The sequence below is a fragment of the Lagenorhynchus albirostris genome, chromosome 15 (assembly GCF_949774975.1).
Source record: "Lagenorhynchus albirostris chromosome 15, mLagAlb1.1, whole genome shotgun sequence".
In the NCBI taxonomy this organism is placed as follows: domain Eukaryota; kingdom Metazoa; phylum Chordata; class Mammalia; order Artiodactyla; family Delphinidae; genus Lagenorhynchus; species Lagenorhynchus albirostris.
This window is the reverse complement of record NC_083109.1, coordinates 42,108,403-42,123,422: the sequence shown is the minus strand read 5'-3', so window position 1 is coordinate 42,123,422 and position 15,020 is coordinate 42,108,403. Positions and strand designations below refer to the sequence as shown.

Sequence of the window (15,020 nt, the reverse complement as noted above, 5' to 3'; positions counted from 1 at the left end):
CATACTTCCCACTGAAAAAGCCCAAAGGGAAGTGTATCTCTGACTCCCTCTGAGATGTTTAAAACATGCTGATGGTGGGCAAATGGCAGGCATGCCATCATTTTTTTCCTCTTATTTCCAAAAGACAATATGCAATTGCACATTGATAACTATCACGAAATAACTTGCTACTTACCCCCTCATGGAAGAGATGAGCTTTTGCAATTTTAAAATTGTCCCAAAGGAAGAGGTCAGTAAATGAAGAAATGTCTTTAGCTGTCAAGCCCTATGTGTCTCATAATCAGACTTGCTTTCAGATGGTGAATGAAATGGACACCATCACATTTTGCACTTGTAGAAAATCATTGCCAAACTGACGTCAATACTTATAATTCTAAGAAATCTCATGGTCCCTCAGAAATACCTGAGCTACAACTTGTGAACGGCCGCACTATTAATTTATTCTCAAATTACATGACCTGCTCATTTGTGGGGACAGGAGTAGGTAAAATAGGTCTGCTTTAGTGGGAAAATCTCATTGTCATTATCTTGTAAAGAACAGGTGAAAAATGGACGCAATTATTCAATAACAAGAAGATTAACAAAGAAAATCTTATCCTAAAATTTTCCTAGCAGCTATATTAAAACTGTTTGAGATACAGATGCACACATATCACATTCTCTCATATCTATACACAAGAGCACACACACACATAATAGGTGATATATTTTCTATTATATATAACATATATGCGTATACATATAAAGATATATACACACACATAGAGAAAATATATAATACCTATGAGATATAAACAATAAGTAATAATAGAAAAGTATTAGCTTGCAATGATAGATTCTAAAGAAATTTAAAAGCTACGGATTATTTGTGAAAGAAATGGGCAATAATTAATTAGATGCTCGTTTAAAGTTATGGATATCCCCAAAATCATTTTTTAAAGAAAAAATTCATATTTTTCTTTAAACCAGTACACATACATAGGTACAAACATGTAATTATGCTTTAAAATATATACTTCTCATTCAGTACCTTAAGCATATAAGGGCTTTAGTATAGATATATGCATATAGATATATGCTTTTGTTTATACACATATGTATATGTGTATGCATACATATATGATACATAGTGCATAGCATATGCTATACAGTAAATATGTATGTATAAATAAATATACTGTATATAATATATATGCATATATATGTGTATATATGTATGATATTTATGTATGTACACAAACATATATGTAAATAAATGGTTTAACATACATATGTCTGTTTGTTGAAAATGTGACCAGCTCACCAGAAGAAAATCTGGGAGAACTTCTAAAAATAATCTTGAAGTGGGAAGGCCTTCCTAAGTTGGAAACCATGAAGAAAAAGACTGATAAAGTTGATTACATTTATAGGCTTATATATTCAGTGAATATTTTTTTTTGAAAATGCACAAGAAATTCAACAATGGTTGCCTCTCAAGAGTGATACTGGCAGTTTCAGGTGGGAAGAGATTTTTTAAAACTTTATGACCTTTTATACTGCTTTATTGTTTCTTGCCATATGCATACATTATTTTAATGATAAAAGCACAACTTTAAAAAATGTCCCTCCATCTCTTATTCTCTTTGGTAACGTTAGTGCCATATCAGTGTTCAGATGCTCTAGCCACATTTTTTCACTAGTCCTCTAAAGTCTGGTGTGGTAATCATGACCCTCTCATCAGTTATTAGCCAAAGCAAAGTGGGGACCTGTATGGTTCATTTCAGTGTCATGGGTATTCATTCACTATCCATACTAGACATTAAGGGGACAGGGCTGCCAGCTGGTAACTCAGAGTCTAAACACTAGTGAATCGCTAGGTTTGGAAGTGGGGATGAAAAAATAAGTAAGTGCTTCTAATGACTGGCTTAATAGAAAAATCCTGAGGTACAGCGATCTGTCACTAGGCACTTTGCTTAACCACTCTGAGTCATGCAACAGTCTTAGGGATGGTCCTCTAAGAGGAAAGATGACCACTGGCAGGAACATTACCCTAGGATAACTGCAAGAGGATCAACGCAAACACCAAATCCTGGCTCTTTATAATAAAAGAAAAAGACTTATTTGCATGTACTATAAGAAAAGAAGAAAAAAATTCCTAGAATGAAATATAAAGACTCTAACTTATTATGTTGTCTGTGTTCAAAACCTGTTGTTTCCTGTTTGATATTTTTGGAACATATAATTCATATTCTCAATGAGAAAATACTATACATTTTAATTCTGTTGTCTGGACAAGACTCAAAGTGATTTGATTTATAACAAATATAGAGCACAGAGCATATTTTTAATAGGAAATTGTGTACATTCATTTAACAAGAATTTACTCTTGAACATTCATTGGACACTGTGCTGGGAGCTGGGGACTTAGGCGTGAGCAAAACCAGATACTAACACTGATAAAATAAAACCCCAGTAAACGTAAGCTGCAGTTGTAATGAGTGTTATGAAAGAGAACCATATAGTTGTTACAGAAACAAACTATAATTGATTCCTCCAAGGATTTCTATGGAAATGGACAAGAATTAGAAATGTAACAAATGATACAATTATTTATTCATTCTCAATATACTGATTTTAGTTTCCACTGATGTATCTGCAAATTTTGCAAGAAGTACAGTACAAAAAATGTAAACACAATTGACGTAAGATCTAAATGTCTAAATATACTGGCTGACAACTAATAATAGGTCACTGTACTGATGCCTGAAGAATGCCATACTTTCAAATTTTTCAGGATTCAGGATTATAAAGGCATTTTAATAAAGTAGATACTATAAAAATCACCAACTATTCTTGCCAAATAGAGACTATCATTTTTCAAAAATATTTACTGATTCTGTGTAGAATCAAAGTGCTCCAGAATTAAATTACCTATGAGTGACCTGTTTGATTTAATTTGACTTTCTTTCCCCCTTGAGCAATGATATCCAGAAGGCCATCATAATTCAATGCCCTCTTCTTGCTACATAAAAGAATCATAGTCAGACACGTGGAATACAAGGCACACTAAATTTCCAATCTCCTTTGTAGTTAGGTTGGTCATGAGACCAATTTCCCTCCAATGAAGGGGAGATGAAAGTGATAAGTGCTACCCTGAGTCCAGGGACCATCAGATAGGATGTGTGCCCATCCTACGTGTTTCTTTCATTAGAAATGAGAAAGGTAACCATATGAGAACAATGCCTTATGAAAGGCAGAACGACTCCTTAACACCACCGCAGATTAATGTTGCCTTGAATGACAGAGTGGAACAAATCCTTCCCAAGCAGAATGCTCACTTTGGAACTATTTGCACAGAAAGAAATCAACATCTATATACACTAAGCCACTCTGCTTTGGAGCCTCTTTGTTACAGCAGCTTAGCTTTACCCTAACTAATACAGTCTCTTTCAAATGCATTTCAAGATGTTTTCTTAAAAATAGAATCATTGACTACAAAGGATTTGACAAGAAAATCATTGTCCTAAAGAGCTAAACATATTTGACTTCTCTAAGAGCTTTCAGAATGATTTTTGATTTCCTTTCTAAAGAGAGCTGAGCTATGTTTATTTAAAGTCACCCTTTAGATACAAGCATGTATAAGGAGCAAATAAAAAGGAGTGTCATTCAAGACTGGATGAGAAAAATGAGCGAGCGCATGGAAATTATTCCACGGATCAGATGGAAAGTGTGGTCCATTCTTAGGAAGTTCTTTAGGGAGAGCATTCCATTACTGCTCCCAGTTTTCAACGTGGCTGAAAGATATTCCTAGGGTTCCTGTTAAATGGATAGGCTTTGTAACTTACTGAAGTGGTTTTCCTATTTCCTTAAAAGACTTACTGCTTTGATACTTCTATAAGAAAAGCCATTTTTAAAATGTAACATAATAATATATGGCAGCTTCTGAGGATGGGGTGACTTGGAATTCATTTCTGCATTCTAGTCCTAAGACAAATTTTTACCTTGACACAGTTGCAAAGAGGTAGACATGCAGACCTCAGAAACAGTAATAAAGTTGTAATCTTTATTACTTTTTGAAACACTTAATCTTTTAATGAAGTCCTAAAATTGTTCAATTTGAACAGAACACCAGGGAGAATGACACTGGTTTCTGCAGTACCAGAAGGCTAGGTTTCCAGGATTTTCATTTCTTTTGGCAGATCCCCTGGGGGAATCCTGCCCATGGGTCTCACTGTCATTTTTTTTTTTTTTGCGGTACGCGGGTCTCTCACTGTTGTGGCCTCTCCCCTTGCGGAGCACAGGCTCCGGACGCGCAGGCTCAGCGGCCATGGCTCACGGGCCCAGCCGCTCCGCGGCATGTGGGATCCTCCCGGACCGGGGCACGAACCCGTGTCCCCTGCGTCGGCAGGCGGACTCTCAACCACTGCGCCACCAGGGAAGCCCTCACTGTCATTTTTATGTAAGCTGAACTAGCATATTTTGTTGCTAGGTGCTTGAAACTCTCTTCCAGCGCAAAGGTAGTACTTTTGGTTTCTTAGTTTGATGCATTTTTATTATTAAAGACTCATGTAGTTTAGAGAGAGTAAAAGGGGAGTTTGTACCACATTTTGTGGGATGAATGTATAAATGTGTACATGTGTGACTGAATTTGCTAGAACTGTCTATTCAAATGGTAAGCACTCAGAGGATTAGAAACAATAGCTATAATTTCATTGTCTGTTAAACTCTTTCTCCAGTGCTTCATAAGGATCAGTTCATAAAATATTATTCAAATGTGATAGAATTAAGATGGGTTTGTCCCCCGCACTGTATTTTCCCAAAGGGAAGTAAGGTATGCTGATGCTAATGTTACTACCCTTTGAGGGCCAGCAATTAACTCAAGGATTGCCAAGAACAATAACACTTCCTACAGCGGGAATAATGTTCCCAGGACAAAAAAACACAGGATGTCGTAGAAGGGAATTTATGAGAGAAAAAAGAGTCATCATTAGACCACCTGAAAGGAAGTTTTCAAAGCAAATGGAAATATCAAAGGGAAGAGAAGAAAGCCAGAGGGAGGAGGGGAGCTTTCAGGGGGATGAAAGGGAGGGGCACACATTTTTGTCAATTTTGCTCTGGTTTCCAAATGCATTACATAAGATAACTCTTCCAGCAAGCCCAGAATTGCACAGCCATGGTTGTCACACCCTCTGAAACCTGTCAGCATTTAAACCTGACAGAGGGCATGCCCTTAGCACTGCCATTGCAGAACGCTTTGGTTTTTTTCCAAGTCATGTCTGTGAATTTAGACATATGTAGTGATAAAAATATTTGCCAAGTATATATAAGGTTAACAAAACATCACGTAGATCTCCTTTTTTTTTTACCAGTTAGAAGCAGAAGAGCGAACTTGAATGCAAATGAGGGAGGATTCAATTAGAAAGTTGTGTTCTGGCAGCATTTCATGGAAAGCAGAGGGAGACCGGGTGATCTGATAGAAACAGGCCTTCCACGTTGATAACAGAAATCTAATGAATAAATATGGGAGCTGTTTTCACTAAGTTATGCTGCACTTAAATTTTTCCCACAGATTTCCAGCCAATAACTCAATGTCTGAAATTCCTTCCTCTCTAAAAACACCATCTTGTACCTGGAAAGGAAGATTGAAGTTTTTTTTTTTTTTCCTCCAGAAAGAATATTTTCTCAATTACTCAAGGGATACACTTTTCCACCTGGACTTCATTTCTGTTAACTATATCGACTCTCATAAAATAGACGAAAATTCTTTTTGCTGTTCACTTCTCAGTAAAAATTCCACTGCTATGCATCATGTCTAGCCTCTTGTGTTAAACTTATTAGCACCAGAGTATCCAAGTTGGGCTCAAAGGGCAGAAGGCACACTCAAGATCTGAAATGTTCATCAGGGAAGTTCAGCTCTATCCCTCTGAGTCCGGTTTCGTGGCCAAATCAAACCTTTAATTGGGATCTGGGAGTTTAAAGACCCTGTAAGCCTCATCTGGATCTCTTTTTCCAAAGGTAACACAGGCCTTGCTTTGGTATTTTACCAAATGTGGCTTTTCAACCTGAGTGTAAGCAGGCGGTCTGGTGCCCTGTGGAACCATCCTGGAAACATTACATTGGGGCAGCAACAGCGGTGGCTGAAAATCAGACTGGAAAATTCTGGCTCCTCGTCCAGGGAAACCTGAGAGCGGGCGGGGCCTGCTCCCATTGTATTTCTCCCTTAAATCGGGCTGAGTCACACGGCAGATACTTTTCAGTCTGTGTTCTGCAAAAAGGTACAGATGGTTTTGTCTCCAAAAGGCTAGGATTAAGGAGAGGCTGGGAGAGTAACTGGTTTCCGCCATGGTCTCCAGTGTCCCGGAAATACCGTTGTGCTCGGATCCTTGCAGACGTGCTTGGAGTATGGTGATGATTCCACAAAATGGAAATGCTTACTGTTGACATTGCCCTGGTATGAGATCATCTTGGCAATTAAATAACCCAAACCCCTTCCAAAGATGGCTCTACCATAGTCAAAATTTTTGTTCTGATAGAAGAATTAGAGTTACATTGAGTTTTGGGGACATAAATCTAAAAGTGAAGGTCAATCCAAAGCAAAGAGGTATCTGAGAAATTACAGCAGATGGGGAGGGGGCTGGGACTAGGACATGTCAGGAAAAGTCGGGATAGGGCCTCAGAGCAACAGGTACCTCCCTGAGAGACCATCATCCCATGGGCTATGATAAATAACAAAGCGTTTTGTTTTGTTTTGTTTAAGTGAAGTAGAGTGCTGTATTTATCTTGGTTTTCTTTTTTAAGAAAACTTTATTGGAGTATAGTTGATTTACAATGTTGTGTTAGTTTCAGATGTACAGTAAAGTGAATCAGTTATACATATACCCAAAGAAGACATACAGATATGGTATTGGTATTCTAAATGAACAAATTCTTGAGTTTTCATTTCCCCTTGTGAAGGTGGGCACTGCCATGCTTACAGATATCATTCCTAGTTTGAGAATGTTTTTTACAAGCACATTTGTTTTTCCTAAAATAGAGATGTTTGCCCACTAAGAAAATACCAACCAGGGAGCTTTCTCTGCCTGTTATCTTGCCAATCAACAATTCTGCTTCTTGTATCATCAGTTAGGCAACAATTGGGGTTATAATCATTATTGTTGTCATCAAACAGCAATTATTTCCTGAGCTTCTCCGGGAGACACAATGCTAGATGGTGGGTGTGCGTAGAACATGCACAAGTGAATCCCTGCTCATGAAAAAAGCTCCAGATTGGCTATGAACACAGGATATATTTAAAAAAAAAATCTATGGAACAATATGAAGAGGCAGTTGTTAATTGTCCAGATTACGAATGCTGAAAGAGTTCAAAAGATGTAATGACCGCCAAGATTTGGCATATTCAAGGAAGACTTCTCAGAGATCAAGCTTCAACCTATATAAGTGTGTGTGGTGTGTTTTTGTTTGGGGATTGGGGTAGAGAATAGTGGTGGTGATGGTGTGTGTGAGTTTGGTGCTTGTGGGTGTGTTATAAGGAAGGGGCACAGAATTGGACCTGGGAAGGCACATGCCAGGTTCTGAGACTCATCAGCTCATTTGTGTGTAAGAGAAAATGTGTCCACAATGGGTGGATGTCAAGAAATTTCTCAAACTATATTCTGGAGAAAACACTAGTCCTGAGAAAGTTTGAGAGAAGAATAATTGCTATGGACAATTAACCCTAGGAAATACTAAAAGTAAATTCCCCCTTTTCAAGATGCAAAGGCAAAGATACATATAAAATTCTTGGCACAGCAACTCACATCCTCAGGAAGAGATTCTTTTTCCCCTCTTCACAAATTTTGAAAGCGCTAGTTTAGGGAGATACATAAATTGCCTATTGTTCAGCATAGAAAGAGTCTACAAGTAACAGAATATGATCAAAGGCCCCTGAGCAGATGCGAAACATGCACCAAGCGTTAGTTTAGAAAAATTCATGTAGTGAGGTTTAGAATATGGAATAAGAAGGCAAGGCCTGGAACCAGGAGACTGCTCTGAATATCGGCTCATAACCCACCAAGCATGACTTACAAAGTGTTGGGAGTATTATTTGCCTGCTTTTAATTTTTTTTTTCTTTTTAGCTGTGGACCACTTTCTTCAAATAAAGTATTCTTTCAAATGCCAATAAGTAAAGATAAAAGTAAAATTGATCTAGATAATAGAGGAGGCAGAACTAAGTTCTGAATAAGAGCAAGAAAACAACTGATCCATAAAATATGAGTACCTAGGAGAGAATCAAGGGCTGATCAGAAAGCTATAGTTTCACAAGGGACATATAGCGTAATTTTCAAGTTGCAAAATGCTAAATAGTTCATAAAGAGACCTGGAGTAATGTAAACATTATTAAAGATCTCATGGAGCTAAAATTAATTCTACGTCTCAAGCACAGGTGCATCTAACCAAAGACAACATGGCACCTGACTTTGCAGGTATCAGCCTCACTTTGAAATGTACTCAGAAACTAGAGGGGAAGAGAGATGAGTAGCCAGGACTTGAAAACTATATTCTTTGACCTAGCTTTGTGAAAACTGACTGAGCTCATGTGGTGGAAACCCTCCAAGGCTGTGACATGACTCCCTATCAGTGCCTTTCTCAACAGTCTTCAATATTCCCCTCCCACCCGACACAATGCTGTACTGACCTGGTTATTATACACTGAGCCATGTTACTGTAAGGAGGAATCCCGGTCCTTCAGGGATTGAAATTAACCAAGGGCCACTTTAGTTTTGATTTAGTTTCTACTATGCTCTCTCAGCCTTCCATTTTAGTGTCCCTCCTCAACTTCCTTTACTTTTCTATTTCCTTTTCCTGCCATTTCCCCCTTTCTTAATGCATTGTGTTAAATTCAGCTTCTGAAAGTCTTTGTACATTACCACAGGATTCTCAGAGACACAATGGACATCGACAATATGACACAGGATTGTTTTTGGCACTTGGGTTTTTGCTCGTTTTTTTATCAAGGAAAATCAAGATTGTCATGAGAGAACATTTTCAAAAATCAGAACCATTTCTGTGGTGGAGTCTGATTTGCTTTTAGACAAGGTGAAATGAAGATCTGGGCGCTTGACCAAGTAAAACTTTGCATGTAATACTTCCTTTAAGCAAATATATAAGTAAGAGTTATAACTGGGTATCTGTGAGGCAGAAAGAGTGGCCATGATGGGGATAGTGGTGCAGATGGTCCAGCTTAGCCCACCAGCCCAGTGTCCGATGTGTTTCCACAAAGACAGGCTATGGTGGAATCCAGAGAGAAAAAAGCACGCCTTAAATTTTTAAATAATGTTGCCACATCTTTCCCCATTTAATTTGATTCAGGCCTCCACTTTCCACTTTATTCTCACTAAAACCTTCAAAAAAAATACCACATTAAGAGGAAATAAGTCTCCTACCTTTGATATCACTTTAGCTATCCTTCCCCTATAGTGATGAAGTTAAATAATTTTTAACATTTGTACATATTTTATTTTTCATCTAAGAGTCTCCATGTGAGACATCTGAGCTCAGAAATGCTGTAATCTATTTTGCTTGATCAGAAAACCCTAAAACGAAAAACTCTGTTTTACCTGAATGTGTAAAACAGATTTATTAACAGCCTGACATAAAAAGCATAGGGATATGTCATTGTAGGTAGAAGAATATTTAGAGAGCTTTAGTCTAGTGAAAACAAGTAACGATAAAAACATTTTGCTTCCATCTGTGAGTGAAGCAGCCACTACTTAAAACAATCTATCAATACCAGAAAAAAAATTGCATCTTATTAAAAGTATTTGTTTTTATTGTCACATATTTGGTTTTTTTAAATATACAGACATATATGTGTGTGCATTCTAACACTTCTATTATTTTGTAATTCACAACAAAATAATGGTAATGTTAGCTTTTATATGCATTATGATTCATCTAACAGAAAAACCTGACTTTATTAAAGAAAATACTATTAGAGGTCAGATCCTACTAGAGCAAAATTTTCACCTAACAAAAGACGTTAAGCCACAGTGCATCTAATCATTGCACATGGTATGCAATACAACTAAATTCAACAACACAAAATATCCAAATAGCCTCTCAAGATTCCTCAATGGGATCTGACCTGCATTTTGAGTCTCTTTAAATCACAGCAAACTATCTTCATCAGAGAACCTCTTATTTTTCCTGTTAACCTTGATTTTAACAACAAAATAAAGAAATATAAACATTACCAAAAGATAGATCACTTACCATAAATGCCTGTTGAGATGCAGGGAAATGCCTGTGAATAAACCACAAAAATAACGATAAATTTTAAAGGCACGATTCTGCTCGAACCTGACATCATCTATTTCAACATCTGTTTTGCTTGATAATGGGATGCCCTCTACCCACATACTCTGAGCTCTGAACCCCACTCAGCTGGAATAGGAGACATCACGGAAATGGCATATTTGATTAACTGAAAAATTTTCTTTACCAGCAATTATGCCTGCTCACAAAAACCAACGGTTAAATTTACAGGAATCTTGGGAACGAACAGTTAAACAATTATTAAGAAATTAAATCACATAAACCTTCAATGAGCTAAGTCATATCTAAAACAAATAGTCATCATCGCTTCCTTGTGCCGCATGTTACTATTACCTCTGCTTTTAAGATGACTATGTCTGTCATACGTGTCTGGTGGAAATACTACATACCAGTATGCTACTGGGCATCCTGTCCCAGCTCTGTGTTAAGTGACATCGTGTTGGTGATGTAAAATCTGAAAATATCAATCAACGTTCATGGTGCACTATACATGTGGGTCAACTGAAACCAGAAGTTGGCTATGGATACAAAATTTTGATAAAATTTAGCAAAAGGATTCTGTAAGAATCAACTGGCTGAACAGAATTTCTAACAGAGGGTATTGCATAGTCTATTCTTTTTTTTTTTTTTTGCGTTAAGCGAGCCTCTCACTGTTGTGGCCTCTCCCGTTGCAGACGCGCAAGCCCAGTGGCCATGGCCCACGGGCCCAGCCGCTCCACGGCACGCGGGATCCTCCTGGACCGGGGCACGAACCCACATCCCCTGCATCGGCAGGCGGACTCTCAACCACTGCGCCACCAGGGAAGCCCCTATAGTCTATTCTTATATTTAAGTTGTGTGCTATATATTCTTTGTATCACTAAAATTTAAAAATAAACTTACAGACATGCACACTCATTTTTTTGAGTCATTTTTTAAACATTTGCTGGCAAACCACTGCTTATGCCATATGCTATGGATTGAATGTTTGTGTCCACCCAAATGTATATGCTGAAACTCTAATGTGATGGTATTTGGAGGTGAGATGTTTGGGAGTTAATTAGGTCATGAGGGTTGAGCCCCCATGATGGGATCAGAATTCTTAGAAGAGGAAGATAGCTAGCACGCTCTGCTGTCCACTAAGTGAAGTACAATGAGAAGACAGCCATCTGCAAACCAGGAAGTGTGCTCTCACCAAACACCAGATCTGCTGACACCTTGATCTTTGACCTCTCAACCATGAGAAATGAATGTTTGTTGTTTAAGCCACCCAGCAATTTGTTATAGCAGCCCAAATTGACTAAGACGCTGTATTTCACTCAGCAATATTTAAAGAATTTGATGAAAAGAGTGAATGAACAAATGTAAATAGAGTTAAGTCAAAATTGAGCTTTCTAACAATAGAAAGGGATCTGAGTATGACAATGTCCTCTGCCAATGTACCTTTGTATAAATTTGATCAAGTTGTTTTCATCTTTGGATTTTCCCATGAAAATGCAGATAACATTTACCATATAGAAGTATGCTGTGGGAATTAATGACAGAATTTTTTTTAAAAGGACTGATATTGCACTAGAAATTCAAAATACTGCATCTGCTATTGACCATAATAACTAACATTATGATTGGGCTCAACTATAATGAAATGTTTAAGCCTTTTTTATTTGTATCTTTGGGTTAAATGTGTCCTACATTTTATTTTCCTTAACATTTTTATAGAATATATGTTTATTCCCTTTACTTGGACGTTCTACTTAAAAAGTCAAAATTTACGTGATTTTGTTTTACACAGAGTAATAAGTGACTCTGTTAAGCTTACCTATATGTCTGTGAAATGAGAGATTTTTTTTTTCTGTTCCTTCACTAGTAAATGCTACTGTTTCTAATGAGAAAATAGGACAGTTTCTGGAATGGAGTAGGGGTTATTTTTTAAGTGAATTAATGAGTTAATTCTTTGATTCCTTACATTCTTGAGGTGCCAATAAGTTCTGAAGAATGTTTCTGAATAACTCAATCCATCCAATGACATAGAAACATGAAGAGATAGTATGGAACAAATTCTTCTGGAAATATTGTAGTCTTTTTACAGGCATTCACCAAGATTATCTACAGGCTGCACTCTGCCTGTGGAAAGTAACTGCATGCTTACTAACAGTAAGGGTCAGAAGTTCAGGAATGACCTGCTTAGAAATACAAATTAGAGAGGATTCAGAGTCATCCCTGTAATTTGTCCCGTGCTCACTCATGTTCCATTGTGCCTTTTTTTTTTTAACATCTTTATCGGAGTATAATTGCTTTACAATGGTGTGTTAGTTTCTGCTTTATAACAAAGTGAACCAGCTATACATATACATATGTTCCCATATCTCTTCCCTCTTGCGTCTCCCTCCCTCCCACCCTCCCTATCCCACCCCTCTAGGTGGTCACAAACCACCTAGCTGATCTCCCTGTGCTATGCGTCATTGTGTCTTTTAAATGAGGTAGAAAGACGTGAGTTTATAGCTGGTGCCTCAGGAATTCCATGGGAGCAAACTGAACACGTAAACATCATCTATCTTGTGCTCCGGGTAGACAAAGAGAAAAGTTTGAGAACACCTGCATCAAGCCATCAAGTGGAAACTAGAAGATACTAGAATGTTTTCCATGAGCCAGTCTGCTTGAAATCCCACCTCGGGGTCCTTCCCGTTCATGATGTTGAGGAGTTTACTTAACTGCTCTGAGCATCCTCATCAGTAGATGAAAACTCTAAGGCTCTCCTAAGGGGTTTGCAGGAAGATGAGAAGGAATAAGGAACACAGAGCATTGTGGCTGGCAAGTAACAATATCTCAATTAATGTTGATTCTTGTGGTGGCCACTGTGATGCCCACCAGGCTCTGCTTTGGGGTGGGGTGGGGGGGAATCTGTTGCCCTAGAGCAAGGCTTCCTGACCTTGGCACTGTTGATATTTGGGACCAGATGATTATTGCTGGGGGCTGCCTTGTGCACGGTCAGATGTTTAGCAGCATTCCTGCGCTCTATCCACTTGCTAGGAGCAGGGCCCCCAGTCCTGACAATCAAAAACATTTCCAGACATTGTCAAATGCCCCCTAGGGGGCGAAATCACCCCTGGCTGAGGACTACTGCCCTAGAATCTAGTGCCTAGACCCCAGCAGAGCTGTCAGCAGACAGCCTTCAACTGTTGACCTTTTCAGGGACTGTGTCAGATGCAAAGACCCACCTCACTGGGGTCATGCCCCTTCCCATAATCAATGCAGAGTATAAAGGGCTTGGTCATCTTGGCTCAAATCAATGTAGCACTGAAGGGCCCTGCAGCCCCAGAGCTCCCAACGGGGTGAGCAGGCCCGTCACTGAGCCACACGGCAGCTCTTCTTTCCCTCTGCCCCTCCCACTTCTATCCCCTGCCTTCTCCAGGTGTTGATTCCCAGAGCACAGCTCAGTAAACATCCTGTAACCTAAACTCCATCTCAGAGTCTGCCTCCTGGGGAACTGATCTGAGTTCACTCCCCTTTGCTTCCTTCTCAGGCACAGAATTATGAGTCATTCTCCCATCAGATCTAGCAGAAGAGAGAGCACACTGAACAGCTAATGGCACTTTCATTTGCCTCAGCTCCCAGCTCTAACTTGGAATCAATCATGCAACTTAATAGTTGAGTCTGAATGTACCAATTGCCTTGCCTGTTTTAACAAGGACAAATAGCTTCATCTGAAAATGACACTGTCGCCTTGAATGGGAAGGCAAACAGTTGTGTAATGGAGGATGCCCTTGGTAACATTATTGCATTAATTCAAACAAAAAGGCAATGATAAAGCAGAGATGGGATTGCAATATCATGGAAAAAACTCATTGTATGTAAAACAACTTTGCATATAATTCAACCAAACTACATCTCAGTATTAATCACTTTTTATTACTTGAGAGAGAGAGATTGGGAAAGAAAGAGAGAGCAAGTGAGTTCATCTAAGGGATTTTACAGCACAGAGTCTGTGTTCTTTGCCATAATAAGTTTCTGATGGGGCCACCAGAATTGAGTAGCACGGGATTTCTTTATTTCAAAGTTATATTTAACATAACCACCTCCCACAAAAATCCTCGCCTGTGGAAGGAAGAATGATAGATTGTACCAAAACCCAGGCCAATTAGCCTGGTTTTAAGTGCATGTAACTCTGCAGTCACCTGTAGCACTTGGGGAATGACATCATCAGTTGAATTTGTAAGGCTCCAAACTCCCCTTCCAGCAAGCTCCAGGAGCAGGACATCTCCATGCTAATCAGGGCTGACCCTACAGCCACCAGAAACTTTATAGCACTTGACTTTTAGCCAGTTTTGTTTGTTTGTTTTCCAAATCATCATGCACTTCTCTCTCGGGGAAAAGAAAAATAATCATTTGACTTGGAGAGTGAGAGAGGAATTTTCTTTTGTGAAATTACAGATTGGGCCGCCACCTAGAAAATACTTCCTTAGCCCAGCATGTTGGTTTCAAGCACACTTGTAGGAACACTGAAATCCTTAAGGCTGTAGACCATGCTTCCCATCCTGGGAAGCATCCCGACTTCCTCATGGTGTTTTGACATGGGAGGTGGTAGCCTAGCAACAACAATAGCTGTCATTCTTGAATTACGGTAGTCCCCTCCCTTATCTGTGTTTTTGCTTTCCTCAGTTTCAGCTACCCATGGTCAACTGCAGTCTAAAAATGTTAAATGGAAAATTCCAGAAATAAACAATTCACAAATTTTAAATCGTGCTCC

General features: G+C 38.7%; 1 protein-coding gene across 1 annotated transcript in view; it reads right to left on the bottom strand.

Annotated features, from left to right (window-relative positions):
• MACROD2 (mono-ADP ribosylhydrolase 2) overlaps window positions 1-15,020 on the bottom strand; it is a 1,952,988-nt gene that overhangs the window by 567,682 nt on the left and 1,370,286 nt on the right. Inside the window, exon 7 of the mRNA XM_060124328.1 lies at window positions 10,232-10,262. Coding sequence (XP_059980311.1) covers window positions 10,232-10,262 — 31 coding nt within the window. The remainder of the gene's footprint in view (window positions 1-10,231; window positions 10,263-15,020) is intronic.